Source organism: Oenanthe melanoleuca, chromosome 5 (genome assembly GCF_029582105.1).
Source record: "Oenanthe melanoleuca isolate GR-GAL-2019-014 chromosome 5, OMel1.0, whole genome shotgun sequence".
Classification (NCBI taxonomy): domain Eukaryota; kingdom Metazoa; phylum Chordata; class Aves; order Passeriformes; family Muscicapidae; genus Oenanthe; species Oenanthe melanoleuca.
In genome coordinates, this window is record NC_079339.1 from 16,136,296 (window position 1) to 16,154,165 (window position 17,870).

The 17,870-nt window shown below is 42.9% G+C and overlaps 1 protein-coding gene across 4 annotated transcripts in view; it reads left to right on the top strand.

The window, feature by feature from the left end:
• Nucleotides 1-17,870, top strand: part of MOB2 (MOB kinase activator 2) — a 107,486-nt gene that overhangs the window by 72,315 nt on the left and 17,301 nt on the right. The window contains exon 1 of one of the 4 annotated variants that reach the window (XM_056492750.1): nt 5,908-6,101. The exons of 2 other annotated variants lie outside the window; for them this stretch is intronic. In XM_056492750.1, the coding sequence (XP_056348725.1) occupies nt 5,992-6,101 (110 nt within the window). In that variant the 5' untranslated portion in view covers nt 5,908-5,991. Of the gene's footprint in view, nt 1-5,907; nt 6,102-10,860; nt 11,228-17,870 lie in introns of those variants that run through there. One more of the 4 variants, XM_056492749.1, reaches the window with a different exon arrangement.

A 17,870-nucleotide genomic window follows, 5' to 3' on the forward strand; every position in this document is an offset into this window, starting at 1 on the left:
AATCTCATAGAATAAATTTCATGCTTATTTAATGAATTGGTTTTTCCTTGTGCTGTCATCTAAATGTGACATTAGCAGATAAAATCATTTACTGTATTGAAATGAAGCCATTCTTAGCACCAAAAAGGAGGGAAAGTTATTTCCTTAGTGTCTCTCCATCTGTCTGGGAAAACTCTGCATGTTCACTCCCAGCATCTCTCCTTTTTCCTTCTGTGTCTTTCCCACCCAAGCATAGATAGTCCTGACCAATAACAGTGCTGCCCCAGATACCCTCCTTTCCTGTGCTGATTACACCTTTGACTCCTTAGCCTAGAGTTTTGTGCCAATTTGCAATTAGGATTTTATTTTCCATGCCATATTTACCCAAGTCTGTAGAAACAGTAGTTGTGTTGTAAAACTTACAGGGAAAGTTCTGTATATATGTAGCAAGTGGTTCTGAATATGTTAAACAATCCCTGGGGAGAACTTCTTAGCCAAGTTTTAGAAGTTTTACCTCTTTATATGAAGCTTGAGGTCCAATGTATTTGGGGGAGGAAAAGAAAAGGAGTCTTTCATTTTAGCTTTTCTATATCAAATGCATATTGCATTAATGCTTCCCTGGAGTACTGCCTAGCTAAACTTTAAAATTAGGGCAAGAAAAAATAAAAAGGAATGGTAAAATATGAGATGAAATTGTCACTTGTGTTATCTCTGCGAAGGAACTAACAGCAGCTGCAATGGTAGAAATTCAGCATCTCAATCCTTACAGTGTGCTGTAAGCAAGTACTCTGCTTAATAAGGTTTCTTCCTTTGACTTACTTGGTGAGATGCATGTGTTGAAAGACATTTTTGGGCACTCAAAATGATAAATGCATTAGCTACACTGGCAAACCTTCAATTATTTGTGTTTTCTTCTCACCCTTTTCCCCACCAAAAGAAATAAAGGGATTTCACCCTTGCCGAGACAGATGTTGCATGTCACTGCAGCCCCAATGTCACCTGGAGCTATTACTAGGTTTTTGCTAAGCACACTTTGTCTCTATGGAAGACAGTTTATGAGGATGATGGATTTGAGCTCTTTATTTGCAAATATTTTCCAGTTTATTGTTCCTGTATATAGTAGTGCCAAGTGTATTGTTTTGCAAATTGGAAAGAGAATACTCTCTGTCTCCTGAGGCTGTGCAATGGTGGTGTTACTGGAATGAACTCTGTAGGAAAGGTACTGTATAGGAACTGCTTCATCCTCACTGAAATAGGGTGCCATAGGATGTTGTACTACTTAGTACTTATAGCAAAGAACCTTTGCAGTTGAAAGCAGGGAAGCTTTAAGCAGAATGAGGTAACATTAGAACTTGCCTAAGATTGCGAATAACTTTTAATAAGAGAAATTATTTTTATATATAGTGGTATGTTTTCAGGGTTTCTACAAACTAAATGAATCTTATGTTTCACTCCAACTCTTTGGCAATTCTTTGACCCAATCTACTTGTCACAAACTTGCCTGAACAGCTGCACAGGAAACAAGTGTCCTTTCAGTGTGTGTTTTCAGAGGGCTTCTGTCATTTCAGGTGGGCTGACTCAGGAGGACAGGCTGAAATGCAGGTTGATAAAAACGAACTCTGTTTGCTATTTCAGATTATCTCTTCATGTGGAGTCTGAGTGTGATCATCCCATCCCTTATTAGTAGTGTTCAGGTATTAGTTCAATGCTGGGAGAGTTCAATATCTCTTGTTGAGCTGCTTTTATTTCTGCTTCCTTCAACACATTCATGTTCTTCATCTCATCCATGCACACTTGCTGAACCTGGTTTAATTTGACATCTGGGATTTTAGAACAATAGATGCACCTACACACTTGTCAGGAATACAATACCTTTGAGATCACGATTTCTCTGCTTGGTACATACAGCAGCACTCTTTCCTTTTCTTTTCCTCTTTTTTTCTTTTTTTACTAAGTAAAGTGGTATTTGATGAATCCTTGGTTCTTCTCATTCTTTCCAAAAAGCTTTAATATAATTTTTTTTGAGTTCCCAATGGAGCTTTACTGATACTTTGAGCTAATTTGCCTTTCTTTCTGCAAATGATTTTGTTTCTCGTGTTATGGAGGAGGTGAGAATATTGTGTACCATTTTTTTTTTTTTTGCTCTCTGCCTGTTGTAGAAAAAACACCCCATAGTATTGATGAAGCCAAAGATGATTGCAGGATAGACACTGACTTGTCATTATTTTCAGGGTTTTCAGTAAAGCAGCAAATGTAGGTACCTTTTTGCTTACAAATGTGCTGCTTTTAAACTCAGTCTTATGCACAAACTTTCTGCACTGTGTGTGGCCACTTTGATAAGGCTTGTGTCACAACACTCTGTGTGGCCAGGAAGACCTATTGCTCCTGCTATTATCTCAGGAGTGGAGCTGAATGCATAACTTTAAAATCTGTTTCTCCCTTCACTCTGACCACTCTAAACTGCTTTTTGAGACCGAGACAACTTGTCTTCAGGCTGTCTTCTGTCCCAAATCCATGCCCTGTAGTGCTGATACTGAGCAGAGCTGCTCGTGCCATCTGCTGCTGTGTGAGGATGACAAAATGGAGAGCAAATGTAATCTCGGTATAAATACAGCTTAGAGGCAAGCTAAACGATAAAATGTTCTCACTGCTGATTTTCAGTGGTTCTAGACACCTTGGAGTACCCTGTGATGTAACTGGAAAGGATACTTGGCTAGGTAGTATCAGGGCACACAAAAGTCAAAAAGGGCTAATGAGCTTGCGAAATTGAAATGTTATATGTCAGGCAGGGACACACAATAAACTTAAGCTTAATTTAAAACAGGTTTTTCACAGTCTGATGTTACAAGGCTTCATTTCTATGCATATAAATGCTGAATTGTACCTTTCTTTTTTTTTTCTCCCTTGACATTGTTTGTTTGTCTGGGTTGAATACAACTCACTTTCTTTTGCCAACCTCCAACTACCACTATACATCCCTGTGGTGGCTGCTTTACATGTACTTTTTATGGAACAGTAAAAGGGGCAAATAAGTATTTAATGGTTAACTGCTGCTTGTAAGAACTTTATGAATACAAAGCATTATTCATAAAATTTATAAATATCATTCCTTGGCTTGGTAGTTGGGATCAGTGTAGAAAGCTTTCCATCAGTGTGGTCATGTGTAGTCGTGTAGTGAGGAGAAATGGGGCTCCCCTCTTCCCAGTGCCCTGCTGTGCCCTTCCTCTGTGCCTCTGGTGAAGTCCCTGTTTTGCTGATCTGTTTGTAGATCCAATACAAGCGGTGAAGCTTTTTGTAGGTCCATTCACAGGTATTTCTGTTAACGTTTAGTGAGGATTTCAATACACAACGCTCCTGTCTGGTGGGTAAGGCACTTGCTAGAAGCAGTTCACTGGTGCTGAAGCACACTTTGGCTAAGGTCAGACGCAACACGTGTTACATGCAGAGAATGTTGAGGAAGCAAGTGAAAAAGAGGCTTCTGATGAATGTAAATAGGCAGGATTTCAGAGGGCTGTAGACACACCCTTAAGGAAGTGTAGATATGCATCCTTCAGAATATGCATAGGTGGAGATCAGACCAGCAACTGTGTCCAAATAAACACTCCTTGCAGATGGAGTACTCTTCTTTCTGGATGAAACAGCTCTCAAATAAACCCATTTTTGTCTGCACGTGTGCTCTAAATCTTGTCAAGGTTGTAAGAATCTGTACTGCACATGTGGTTTAAATTATTTATGTTGATGCCATATAAATAAAGTGTGCCTGCCTAAGTTGTGCTTCCTATGATAACGTGATTTTTATTATTTTGAAGCATTTAAAATTGACTTAGATGCTGGGTTTTCCCACAGCTTGCATAAAATCTGTATTACAGGTAAACTGTAGCATGTAGTTGATCTGAACAGAGGATACTGCTTGAACAGATGAAAACTGATAGGTGGGGAAAAGACTGGAAAGGGTGCTACAGAGACATATGGTTGAGGAAAGGGAAAGAAAAATGCTGGGTTGATGTGGAAGCTGCCAGAAGAGAGAAACAGGTCATTTATTTGCATCAAAGTAAAAAGTGACCAGGTCTGAAAGTTGTTTCAATCAATATTTTGGTTTTACCAGAAGAGGATCAGTCCCTAACCTTCGTGAGATCACTGACCCTCGGTCTCTGAAGAGCGACTGTTCTGTAGTGGGAGTCACGGAGAGGCTAACTTTCCTAATACAACTGTAATACCACAGAGCTGTATTTATTTTGGTTTTACCCCTGGATTTTTTCTTTAATTTACTTTGGATGGACAGACTTTTAATAAAACTTAAGCTGCTTTATATCACAGGCTTGTTGTTTTTAAGGTGGTTCTTTAACAAATGGAACTCTGTGCAGATTTCATTGGTGGGCAAAGCACGGGCAGCTGCCCTTTTGGCAGGTGACCTTCCTCCATTTGCCATGACTCTTGATTTGTAATGTTACTGCCACAAGTTGCCCTTACTTGAGGAAAAGATTGAGAGAGTATCAGATTTTTCAGGGGTTGGATTATCTCCTGCATGAAGTGCCAGGATTCAGTGTGGAAAACTGAACTGTGTTCAGCTGCAGGCTTCCTGTGTGCTATCAGTGAAGTCATTAAAACTCCATCTTAAGTGGATTGCTTGTACAGTGGGAATCAAAATACCTCCTGCTTCACAAGGGTGGGGAGGCCTAACTTGGACATGCAGCTAAAAGTGCATAGCTGACAAACACCCCTGCCTGGGTAGATGCTTTGGGACTGAGCAGCAGCACATTTTTCCTTTGAGTTGCATCACAAGGCTGTGGTTCCTTGGTTTGTGCAAACAGCAGCCACATTCTCACCTGCTCTAACCAGGTGATGCCAGGTTGGTGGCAGCAGCAGTGTCACTGTGCTAAGCTGAATTCAACAAGCATGTTGTCCTTCTGTTTACAGGGGAAATGCCTGTTCAATACACAAACTGGAACACTTGGCTGTACCCTGAATGGGGAATTGCTCCATCCAGTTGCAGCCAGTCTTGCAGGTGTACAAAAAAGGCAAACACACTGTTTTCTCTGAAATGTCATGGGCCAGGCTTCAGTGTGTCAGAATAAGGCATGTCCTCAAGACTTTCTGGTCTAGGTCACATTATGCCACCCCTGACATATTTTTTGTTGTGATCTGGCTCTAAATGCTACATCTGCAACCTGTGGGTACAGCTGCCTGTCCAGAAGGGGTGTGGACTGGTGTTTACGTGGCACGGCTAAGGAGTGGGACATACAGTCCCTTTCTAAGGTCTGTTAGGAAAACACAGGGCCAAGTGGTTTATCCAGGCAAAAATGAAGGTGGGTCACAATGGACCGGGGACACTGAGGACTATTACCCAAGTGCTGGCTCTTAACTCTGGTCACAATGGCAAGTCATCTCTTGCTGTTTATAGCCTTCTTCACCCTTCCTCTGTTTAAGTGTCTCCGATAAAGGTCTTGTTGTCACTGCTGGTCTGCTATGCGCTATGTAAGGCTGTCTGTAGGTCTGGTCGCCCACGCCATGCGTGTCACACAGAGTAGTCCTGAGAGCAGTGCTCACAAAAGGCATCATTATTCCCGTCTCTCGCTGGGAGTCCAGCCTGGCCCCATCACGGACGGGCCCGTAGTGCACACAGCAAAGCAGGAGGTTTGCCCCGTGTCCTGCTCAGTCAGGCACCGTCCTACTTTGCTTTGCTTATTGTCCGGCAGCCAGAAAACGGGGCAGAGGCTTGTGCAGTGGGTGCTGGCGCTGGGCAGCCGCGCCGCCCCGGTTGTGTAACGCGGCCGGGCCGCGCTGCCCGTGCGGCCGCAGCGCTCCGGGGCGCGGGGGCGGCGCCGGGCCCCGCTCGGGCCGCTTCGGGGCCGGGCCGGGCCGGGCCGGGCGGGGCGGGCGGAGGAGCCGCGGCACCGCCCGCTCCCAGCGCCATTGGCGGGACCGGGCCGGCGGGGGCGGGCGGCCGGGACAGCGGCGGGGAGCCCGGGCCGAGCGAGCCGCGATCGCCGCTCCGCTCCGCACCGCCGTACCATGGTGGGCGATCACTGCAGCCTCCCCGCGGAACGGCCCGTGCTCGCCCAGAGTGCCAAGCCCGGATTAAGCTGCAAGATGGTCCTGCAGGCGGTGGGCAAGGTGCTGCGGTAAGGACGGGTCCGGCGGTGCCTGGGCTGCTGCCCACGGCGCATCCCGGGAGAGACCGGGCTGGAGCTCGGCTGGAAACTCCGGCCGGGGCCGCGGGCGCTCCGGAGCCCCGCTCCTCTCTGCAGGAGGGAGGGAGGGAGGCTGGCTGCTTTTGGCTCCCTCTGGGGCTTGTGTAGCGATCGGGGAGGCTGAAGTTGGAACAGCAGTAAGCGCTGGGAGAGGAACATTTGTTCACTCTTAGTAAGGCAGTCGGGTTTTGTGTGCGCTACAGTGAGAACTGAATTTCCAGGACGTAATCAGACAGTGAAGGTCCTGGCTTGCCTGAATAAGGAGTCTGACCAAGATGCTACATATGTTTTGGCAAGTTTTCCACAGAAATGTTGTAAGATGAGGGGGAAAAATTGCTCATGCAGCTCAGAAAGGCTTGTGTGAACACTGAGACGTGGATGACTATTGAGACCAAAACCAGACTCCTTGGCAAAGGATGTGTAGTAATTTGATTCGAAGGAGTTCTGACCCGTTCTGGTTGGCAGGGAGAAACGTCACCACAAATATTAGGATTAGGAGCCTCGTTCTTCAACAACTGCAGCTTTTTAATTTTGCTTGTGTTCAGATATTTTTCTGGGATCTGTGGAGAGTTACAGTGCTGCTCCAAAAAGGAGCCTTGTTCCTCCAGCATAACTTTATTTGGCAAGCTTTCGTTCGTCCCCGTTTTCTGCCAATTGTTAAATGTTTGTCAACAGAAACATTATCCCTCTCTTCCTCTGTTGACTCATGTCTCTCCCCAAGCGACTTTAAGGGAGCCATTTATTAAAGCAGAATGTTCTGATCACAAAGCGGCTGAGCTCTGGCTGGGGCTTCAGCTAGAGGAGTTCGCTGAGCTTGAAGCAGCCTTGGTGGCAACAGCTGCTTAGATTTGCTCTTTAAAATGTTCCGTGGTGCAGTTGTTTTTTTGTTTGTTTTTTTTTCCCTGTTGAAATTCTTTCCCGTAGAAAACATTAATTTAAAGAATTGACGTTTCTCTTTCAGCTTTTTAACAAGTTTAATGCCCCTTTGCATTTTTGGGGGACAACGTGTCTATAATTCAATATGGTGTTACACAGCTGGCCATATCATAAAATCCTTTGGCCAGCGACTTGCTATTCATGATGTGAAGCTTTTGAAGTTTTTGGTAGCTGTTCTATTGGCAGCACTCCCAGATGTAAATAGATGGGTGCCTCTGTGGGGAAGATTTGCCAAACCTTTTGTTAAGCGTCTATGGCAGATTTTTTTTTAAGTATAGGTAAGTTCCTGTGATTTAGCAGTGAAACGTATATTTTTAATTTGCTCAGTTCACACTTTTTAAAAAATGGAACATTACCTCAGCCTTTCTCCTACTACTGGAGTAAGTGCAGAAATTGTGTATAATTTTGCTTTTCTTCTGAGATTTATTTTCAATGTATACTATAAAACTATTGTGAAAGCAGGAAAACGTTGTCATACATGAAATGTTTTGGACTCATGAATTAATAGCATAACTTTATTTTGTTGAACTCTTACTAGATGGGAGTGATTACTGTTCTGTAGCTGAGTGTTCTTTTAATGTGTCTTTTTGTTTTGGGTTATCTCCTTTGCTCGTGGTTAGAGAGAAACGTGAAGTCACAAAACCTTTCTTTAGATGCCAGACTGGTTCTCTTATTTCTTCTCTTGAGTCTACTTCAGATGCCTTATCTCACCTTATGTGTGTTGTGTCATCTTGCTTTGTTCTGTAAAACATAAACTCATCCTATTCTGTGAAGTGTGAAAGCATGGGCACCGGTGGGGAGGCAGGTAAATTCTACATCCAGTCTCATATTTCAGAAATGGGATATTAGTGCTTCAGAAAGTGTGAGCCCAGTCACTGATGGTGGAAGAGGGAAACACATGGGACCTTATTTAGGACAAAAATGGTGGCTTGTTGGTGACAGCTGGGATGGGGTTTCTCTGAACAGAGGTACCCACGGCTGAGCTTCATCCACCTTATTTTTGGTAGAAAAGAACAGGGACCTTAAATGTCCTGTGTTTGATTGCTGAGGTGCAGTGCCACACTGCTAGTGACCACCTCTCGTGGTAATACTTAAATTGTAGTCATAAGAAGTTAAATGAGATGTATCCCAAATTACTATAATGTCTTTCAAAGATATCAAGTACCATTTCTAAGCTTGGCCACCTGAAACTGCTGCTTGAGTTTTTTGCAGTCTATGCAATGCTAAACTCTGTATGGAGTAACTTTTCTTGGGTTGATCAGGCCATCGCCAGTGGCATCTTGTTTGTGCACAGCTTGGTGTTATGAGCAGTCCCCACCTGCATTTTAGGCCCTTTTCTCGGGGATAACTGGGAACTGTGATGATCACAATTTCCTCCCAGCCTTCCACAGCCTGCCAAGGAATTGCACAAATTCACAATGGACAAGGGATAGAAAGCCTGTGTTCACTCTAAACTGCCTCCACTCTCGTCTCTCTCCTGCTTGTGAATTATAAAGCTCAGTTGTTCTTGTACAATACTTAATCAGTTTGACTTCCTGCGTAGCAGATTTGTTGTGTTATTTGTTTTGAGTGTGAGTAGTTACAACTAACACACTGGAAGCTTTTAACGTGCGAGTTGTTCTCATTAGTTAGGTCCAGCTCCTCCTGGCTGCTGGGTACTGTGTGTGCCACACGTCAGGAGTAACAGCTGCCAGAGGAGGAATCAATACATGGAGGAAACGAGGAGGGAGGTGTGAGGAAGCAGAGACTTCATGAGAAGAGCAGTCCTGAGAACCTGAGAAGAGTTTAAGAGAGCGTGGGGGAAAGACAGCTGAACCAGAGAGGGGGAAAAAAATGTAACAAAAGCAACAGATGTGTTCTCAGTCTTTCTAATTAATGTTTTATGAAAGCCACGGTTAGGTTTATTGCTCTTTTAAATTATTAGTGATTCAGCTATGAAGAACTCTGGAGATGCTTGTATCTTTCATCATATTGGTTAGTAAACTGTATTTAACACTTCAGGGATGGGACCCAGGCTGTGCACTTGTAATGTTTAAAAAAAATTGAGACACCAGTAGAAAAGTGTCATCTCCCCTTTAAATTAGTCACAGCATAGCTGAGTTTCTTAACATGGTGTTTAATTAGGGCTGTTTAAATTAATTTCACTTCATATGTTTTTGAAATATGTTAATGGCATTTTTTCCCCTTTTCTGTAATGAAATGTTCTGTTATTTAGCCCGCAATTAGAGAGGAAGAAAAACATAAAATAGATGCAGTTTTTCTGGTTTTTGTTATTTTGATTTCTGTGAGTTGGTGGTTCTTCAGAGATGTGGACAGGGAAAGGGCAAAGAGTATCATGTCAAAACTTGGAATATTATTCTATTTTTTAGCGGTTTTTCATTAATTGTCCGAGGTTTTGCGACACCACAGATTCCTGTCAGCTTCCTTGCAGAGGTCTGCATTTTACTGGCCTCAAGCAGCACGAATGGAAGGAAGACTCGGGTTCCTGGGATCTCTCCCCTATTTGGTCCCAGTGGATAACAGAGCCAGCCATAAGCATTTTCTGGAGCCACACACTGCTGTTTTCAGGACAAAATGTTCAGTGCCAGTGCCTGAGTCCTGATGCAGATGCTTGAGTGTGTTTGCAGTGCTGTGACTCTTTGGGTCCTGTGTTGCAGATTTTCAGAGGCTGTTCCCTGTGCAGCTCCCTAGTCTGTGTGTTTCCTTTTAAGTCTCCAGCGAAACTGAGTCCCTCTGGGATTGTTGACAATTAATCAGGGATACAGTGGCAGGAAGGAGAAATGATGCAGGCTACAGAGTTGTGATGTTGCTGTGTAACATCTTTTGATAAATTACAGTATGGTTTATATGTACACACCATCCTGGATGTGTGTGGAGATGGATAAGTTAAACCTCCCCTTCCTCATAAGAGCCTCCCTTTTTACAGCATTGTACAGGCATTGATTTGGATACCAACTAAAAATAAAACAACCAACCCCACACTTTTCTGGGTAAGGGCTTTTCAAGAGTGTAGTTATTTGTCTTCAGTGATAGGGTGATAATGATTGTTTCATTTGGATAAATTAGCACGTTTGAGTTGGCATTCATTCTGGATGCTGCTATGTATTTTTGTAGCCAAAAATGTAACAGTTTTTGAAAAATTAAATTCCTTCTGTATTTCTCCATTCATTGCAAGATAAGAAAGAAACCAAGTTGATTCTGACATTGTATTCTGCTTTTTAGGTCGTCATGCAAAGTTGTCTTGTTATGTTCATGAACCAGGAGGGACATGGATGGGTAGGAGCAGAGGAGCTTCTCCTCTGCTGCCTGGGCTCCCTTGGCTGAAGACAGCTGTTGTCTGTGATGCGTGAATGTATAAGCAGGACTAAAGCAAATATTTAGAAAATCAATCCTGTTTTATTCTAATTTAGGCAGAAACATTTTTCAATAATTTCGACCAGTTCACAATATTAGAAAGTAATTAGAAGAGCCTTGTTTAACACTAGCTAATCTGATTAATGCAAAAGCTTGGGACAGTCAGAAGAGAAGGGAGGGAGGACAGTAGGCAGGGAAAGGGGCTTATAGGCAAAATGCTCTTCAGAGCCACGTTGGCTATTTTTATCCTGTTCTTTTTTTCTCTCCCTCCCACAACTTTCCATTGTACCGAAATAGTTCAAAATGTTTATGGTTCAAAATGTCTAGGGCAACTGACATCACTACTTGTCATGCTGTGTCCTGCTGAATATTTCCGTGACAGGAGCTGATTCCTCATTCAGTGATGGCCTTTTGGGCTCTCAGCTGCTCAGAAAGGGTTGGTGACACTATGGGGCAGTAACATCTTGAGCTTTGGCAAGGGCTGACCAGGCAGGAGGGACTCTGGTGGCTCTTCTGTGCAATGAGAGCATGGATGTGCTGCTTGTGGAGATTGCTCTTTGACACAAGTGTCCTGTCCTCGCTGGTGACAGGAGGTAGGCCTGGGTGGCATTGCCAGCCTGGTGGACCCATCTGGCTGGGATGTGCCTACTGGAGAGGTGGCTCTCTGTGTCTGCCATGCCATGCCATGCCTGGGACTCTTGCTGGAGCTGGACTTGGAGCTGTGCTCTGGAAAGATGCTGTGTCTCACAGGCAGCTCAGCACACCAGGTACTCCTCTGTTTCTTTGCATTAGTCCTTTGTCGGCTCGCTCGTGTTTGCTGCAGGAGTGCCCTGACCCCTGACCCTGGGGCATTTGTGAACATCACTGAACCAGGTACTGTGTATTAACTTAATGAAGAACTTGGTGTCTTTCTTCAGAGGTATTTACAGCATGGAGTTGTGTTTTGGTTACGTGTTCCACATCCTGTGAAGCGATAGCCAGAGGGTGAGCACTGCTAAAATTCCCAGTGTTGAAACAACCCTCCAAGGTGTCTCCAGAGCTCGTGTGGAAAGGGCTCCTGGCCAAGCTTTAATAGCATTTTCCTCTTGTTTAGAGGCAAAAGTATGCTGCTTTTTTTACTGAAGATGCCTCCTGGACACTCTACAAAGAATAGATTTAACTATATTCTCAGACTTGTGAAATTATTCACCCTTCTTTTATCTTGTTTTCTTGGTATGCACATAGGATTTGTTCCAGATTTCAGCTGTTTGTTTCAGTCTGTAAGATTATTTCATTTATATATGAGCAAAGTATGAGTGTGCAACATTCATCCTTCTGGGAGTTGACTACAGTTCCTGGTTTGGCTCTTTGTTTTCTGTGTTGCAATAGCCCATGTTTCTAGTGCTGCTCTTTATGGGAAAGTAATCTATTTCACACAGTTTCTGTCTGCTGTTCTCTGGCATCTCAAATGTCTGTGCACTCCAAGACCTTTACCAAGTAGGTTTTTTAGGAGAAAAAAAAGTCCTTTGTAGAAGAGCTTTTCTCTTGCTTTTTTTTTTATTTTATTTTTTTTATTTTTTTTTTTATTTTTTTTTTATTTTTTAAGAGGTGTGGTGTTAGGAATGTGATCTCCTATCAGTTGTCCTGTCTCTAAGATGGCTGAGACAAAATCTATCTGTTCCTCTATCATGCATCTCTCTGTGACTACACCAAAATTGAGTTTGTTAGAGTGTTATTTTGTTGAGGGGAATTTTTAATTTCTTAATCCCTGGTGCTAAAATTTCAGCAAATTGCTGTCAGAGAAGAGATGTTGCATTTCTTTTAAGAGCTGCCAGTTCTAGTCTCTGGATAGGAAAGGGGATTGGATGTATGGATTAACCCTTTCTTCCATCTTTCTGAAGAAAAAGCCTGCTTCTTTGAGTGAATGGAGCCCATTAGCACTGAAGCCAGGCTTGAGCTTGTCAAAATTCTGCTCTGTTAATTTTTAAGTTCTTTTCTGCCTGATAGGGAAATAAGTTTAGAAGTGCTTTTGCTCAGACAGCAGGAACCTGTGGTAGCAGCTGCTCCCCAGGTGAAAGGAACATTGTGGATGTCTGTGAGATTCCTTTTATTTTTAAAAAAGGAACAATCAGCAGTGAGAGCAGCTGCCCTCAGAAGGGCAAGAAGTGACAAAATATTAAAACTCTTAGCTTACTCTCTGGAAAAAGTAGTCCTGGCACACCATCCAAGTACATAGAGTTACTGAAGAAAGAAGCCTTGGGTCTCTTCATTGGTGGTTTATGTAACTTCACACAGAGGTGGGATGACACGAGGTGCACCTTGGTGGCTCCACTCACACCCAGACACCCAGATCTGCTCTTCAGCCCAATGTGTCCACACATCCCAGGCTCAGAACACCAAAGCCTTACAGGGAAGGTGCTGGCTGTCAGCAGTTTGCATTTAGCACAACAGGGAAGGGGAAAATTCTGATAAAAAGGCTTTGCTGATTCTTTCCTTTTACAGAGTCCCAGTTTTGATGTGACTGATAAATTTCTTGAGAGCTATGCAGGAAAAAGATAAAGCTTAGGTCTTGAGGCCACATTCTGTGTGGGACAGAGGGGAAGCTGTATTCTCTCTCAACTGAAATAGTTATTTTTCTGTTGCTTTGTATCATAGAAAGGTTTTTTCATGTCTAGGTATATCATTCAAATCAGTACATTTTTAAATCCACACATGACCATCCCTTGCTTTGAGGGGTGATACTGGGTTATACTGGGGTTAAAGCTGGGGCAGAAATGTGGCTTCACATGGTGTTTCGAGGGATGTCTCAGGTGTTGGTCTCAGCTTCTGTGAACTAATCAGTTGCAAATCTCACGTGAACAGTTAAAGATCCTTTTTGTCATTTGCAGCCAAGAGAATGAAACAACTTCTGTACACAACTGTGCATCTAATTTCAGTATTTATTTTTGAGAATGACTAGTTTTCCTTAACCAATTTCTTGGTTGTGCTTTCAGCATTTCATTAAAAGACCAGATTTGTATTTTAGCAGGCTCTTGGAGGTAGCACTACAAGTATATCTATGGATTTATTCCTGGTTGCTCATGGATCAGTATATCTGTAAAGGTGTTTCTACTTGCTTTTCAGTCTCCTGTGGTGTATTTGGAAAAGTAATAAATTAGGGTTGGGAATCACTGCTGTCTCACTAGATAATTAACAGTGATCTAACTGTACCAGTAATTAAACTATTACCCACCCTACTATTTTTTTCAGTCATTCAAATGTTCTTTACTTTGGCCTATGAATCCATAGTTCGTATTTTAAATAAATTTTTTTTCTTCCTCTGTTGTGCAGAAAAGCTTCAGCGTGTTGTTTTCTAAGAAATTCTGAAGCAGCTGTGTACTATTGTTGACAAAACTGAACAGAGCATTGCATCATTCTGTCAAAAAATCCTTAAAAATTAACTGCATGGTTACACTTGTGTAAGTTTGTACGTATCATTTGTTAATGAAAGTTACCTAGTTAAGATAATGCTTTGATTCCTTTTCTTTCTGACCTTAGGAGGAGACACACAATTTATGCCTTCTATTGGCTTCAGTTTTTAAGTTTAACAAGATAGCTCACACTAAAACTGAAAGGCCCTGCTTCTCCTCACAGGATCTGGTCTAAGGCATTCCAGGAGAGATGGGACTTACCTGAACTGACTTTGATTAAAATTAAAGCCAAAATATTAACAAAAGGGGGGAAAAACAATTTTTGATCTCTGCCATTGAGAAGTGACCTTGACCCATAATATTTTCTAGTGAACCCTTCCTAATTACAATGCTGTGGTTAATTTGAGGTGTAAGAGATGAGTTTATGGAGTTTGATACAGAGGATGAAAATTTTAGGTGGGGCTGTTTCCTCACATTGGTATTTCTTTGCCCAGCTTTTTCAATAACTAATGACTGGTAGGTGATTGAATTCCCCCCAGCTGTGTGTCTCAATACAACAAGATGCACATGTGTGTGCCAGCACATGCTTTAAAAGTGAGGTGACAGATGCAGGCATGCAAAAGTGCTTATGAATAGTGAAAACTATTTAGATTGCTTTTCCCCATGCTGTGTGTCTGAGTTTAGACTGTGTACTGAAGCTCCTGCAAAGAAAGCTGAGATGTTTGAAGTAGCTGTGTTGTTACCTGTGTTTCCGTGTGCACTCTCAGTTGTGGTGTGCCCTAGCACATTTGTCTCATAAAACCACATTTTTTTTAGATGGAAAGCAGACAAAGTTTATGTGAACTTTCAACTCCTGCCTACTGTGTGATATAGATGTCATTTTCTAAGGTGAAACTGTAGCAGGAAGGCAGATGCTGAACTTTCAGTCTCTTCACAACAGAAATAACTAACTTGTCCTCCTGATGCAAGACACTTTGTGCCTAAGTAGTTGTAATTTCACATTGCAAGTACATGAGACACTATATGCACCCATCTTCCAAAACACAGTATGTGGGTAAGCTTGACCTGCTTATCTAATGTGGTTTTGTTGTTGCAGGTTTTCTTTAAGCTACAGTGGTGCATAAAACTGGTCTGTATTGTCAGGTAAATTTTGGTTGTTGTCATACAAAGAGAGCTTGCAGGGCAAGAAGACTGAGGAAACTAAACCATTTTTTACAAAGGCAAACTTGTCTGCACCCTGGTACTCTCTGAACAGAACAAGCTGTCTGCATTTGTATATCTTGGGCTATATAGCAAGAAGTCTGATTGCTGAAGCCAGGTTGCCATGGTGAAATAATTCCCAGCAAGTAATGCACAGTTCCATCCTAAAAAGCAACTCTGTGCAAGCTATGTTGTGAAATCCCTCATTTACGAGGCCATGAGGTTTCCAAATCAAATTTGTTTGGTTTAGAAATAAAAAGGTAGCTTTGCACTCTTCCAGCACTACAAACTTCATCAGGGCTGGGACATAACAGTGCCTTCAGTGATGTGTGTGCTCTGGTGGTGAACTCCCTCTCCACAAAGGTGCACCACAGGGTACTGGATGTGCTCATCTAGAGATAACAGGGCTGTATCAGAGTAGCCAGGGGGAGCAGTTGCTGCCAAAACCTGAATTTAATCATGACGTAAAAGTCAAAATAACTGTGTTCCAATAGGAGATTAGAGGATAATGAATCACTGATTAAATTAATAGACATGTCAGAAATGACACAGGGAATAGATTTGTTAATTGAGAATTTTTTGTGATTTTACTAAAGTACATTAAATTTTTCTTTCAATTTGCAGAGTTTAAAAACCTTAAAAGAGAGAGAGCTTTTTTTTGGTCAGTTACATTATTTTACTTGTTCTCTGCAGGCGGTATTTCTGACCTCCAGAGTTTGAAATTGTCTGCTGAAAAAATACTGCTCTGAATATAATAAGAAACCTGACAGATCTATATTTGTCTTCCCCAGAGTGAAAAAAAGGTGTTAAAAGCCACTCCAAAACTTGCTTTCAAATCTTGGTGCAGATCACTTGTTCTCAAGGCTCTGAGGGCAGCCTTTCCTTTGCAGCACCTGTAACAGCCAGGCTTGCTGGCACTGCCATTGTCTGCTCTCAGTTGAGAGCCAATTTTCTCTTTTCTCTGTGTGTTTTAATTAGAGAAATGTAAGGTATGCTGTAGATCCTTGCAATGTTTTTTTGTTTTAGAGAAAGAACTGTTTATCTCTGCTGGTTTCCGAAGGTCCTTGGAGAACTAGCTGAGATGTAAACATTTACATGTGCAGATATCTGTGGTGAAAAGAATCCTGGCCCTGCCTGTAGCTGCAGTATGGGAGTATATTTAGCAGTGGAGGATGATGAGGAAGCATTTGTGTTGCTTGAATACTAATGGCATTTTTCCTCTAAGGGAGGCAAGGAGACAGGAGCATCCTTATCTTGGTATTGTGTATGGGCCTGATGGGTTTGGAGTGTTTGCCTGGGGACTGAAATGAGCTGTGTGTTAGCAAGACAAAGCCCAGATCAGAGCTCCAGCCTGCATTTTCAGCTGATGAGTGTCTAGGCAGAGATGTACTAAAGAGTCAGCATGGGGTGGCCTCTCCTGTCCCTACACCAGGGCCTGCTCTGAGTGTCATTCCATGGGAGGAGGAATTACCAGCACAGGAGAATATACTATGAGATACCTTCTCAAGCAGGGATTTGGGGTTTGCCCTCTTTCCACTCAGTTTTGGCTTCCTTTCAGACAGTTTGCCAACTGGACACTTAAAAAACAACAAAAACAAACAATAGCTACCATCCCATGTCGTTCCCAGGCTCAGGACTTGGGCACTTCTGACTCAGTTCTCTTTTGTGTGGTTTGTTCCTAAGCATTGAGTAAATTAATTGTTACAACACTTAGTCCATGACCTACTGAATCTCTGTTACCACAGACCTTATTTGGCTCCATATAGAGATGTTGTAAATAGGAAAGATTAGTCTTTTTTATTTCCTATTCCACAAATTACCAGAAATCTGGATTGTAGTAAGTTGCTTAAGTAAAGAATCTTGCTGAGCTTTCATGCTGGCACCTTCTCATTGGGATATGTGAGGGCTTTTTACCACCAAGGTAAAAGAACATTTCAAATGAAGAACAACTGCATATTGCTTGGGTAATTTTTTTTCTTCTAGTGAATTATTTCTTTTAAATTACATCATTGGCACCTAGAAATAAGTAATCTGTTTCCCATTGGACATGGCTTCCCTGTTGTCCCAGCTGTGCTATATGGAGGGGAACCTGGAGAGGGCAAGGACTATGCAGTCAGAAGCTGGATACCTCCATTCAGCCTGGGGGAGGAGTTCTGGCAGGTAGGCCCAGGGAAGAAAGGGAGCTGCAGTGCAGTGTGCTTTACCACAAGAATGCACTCTGCACATTTTTGCAGCATTAGCTGAGCTGTGACATGCCTGGCCTTGCCTCTGCAGTCCTTCTTCCCAGAGCTGCACTGGAGACAAGATGGGGGACCCTTGCCACCAGCAAAAACCCCTGGGAGTTTCAGTAGGACAGTTCCTGTGCCTCTGACACACCACTGTAGGCAAACACCAGCTTGTGCTGGAAGGTGATGGACCAGGGAGCTCTTTGGTTGGAAGAGACCCTTGAGGTCATCAGGTCTGCCATTAAGCCATATCCACACTTCATAAATACTTCCAGGGATGGTAACTCCACCAGTTCCCTGGGCAGCCTGCTCAGGGCCTGATAACTCCTTTGGTGAATAAATTTTTTCTAATACACAGTTTATACCTTGAAGTAATTTCCCTTTGTCTTATCCTTTCCATTACCTGGAAAAAGGCCTTTCCTTGCTGCAGCCCCCTTTCAGGTAGTTGTAGGGAGTGATGAGGTAGCCTGAGACTCCTTTTCTCTTGGCCACACAACCCCAGCTCAGTCAACTGTTCCCTGTAAGGCTTGTGCTCCAGCCCCTTCACCAGTAGGTGGGTGGGGAGTCTTACAAAAGGGCACAGAAAGGCCTGGTGT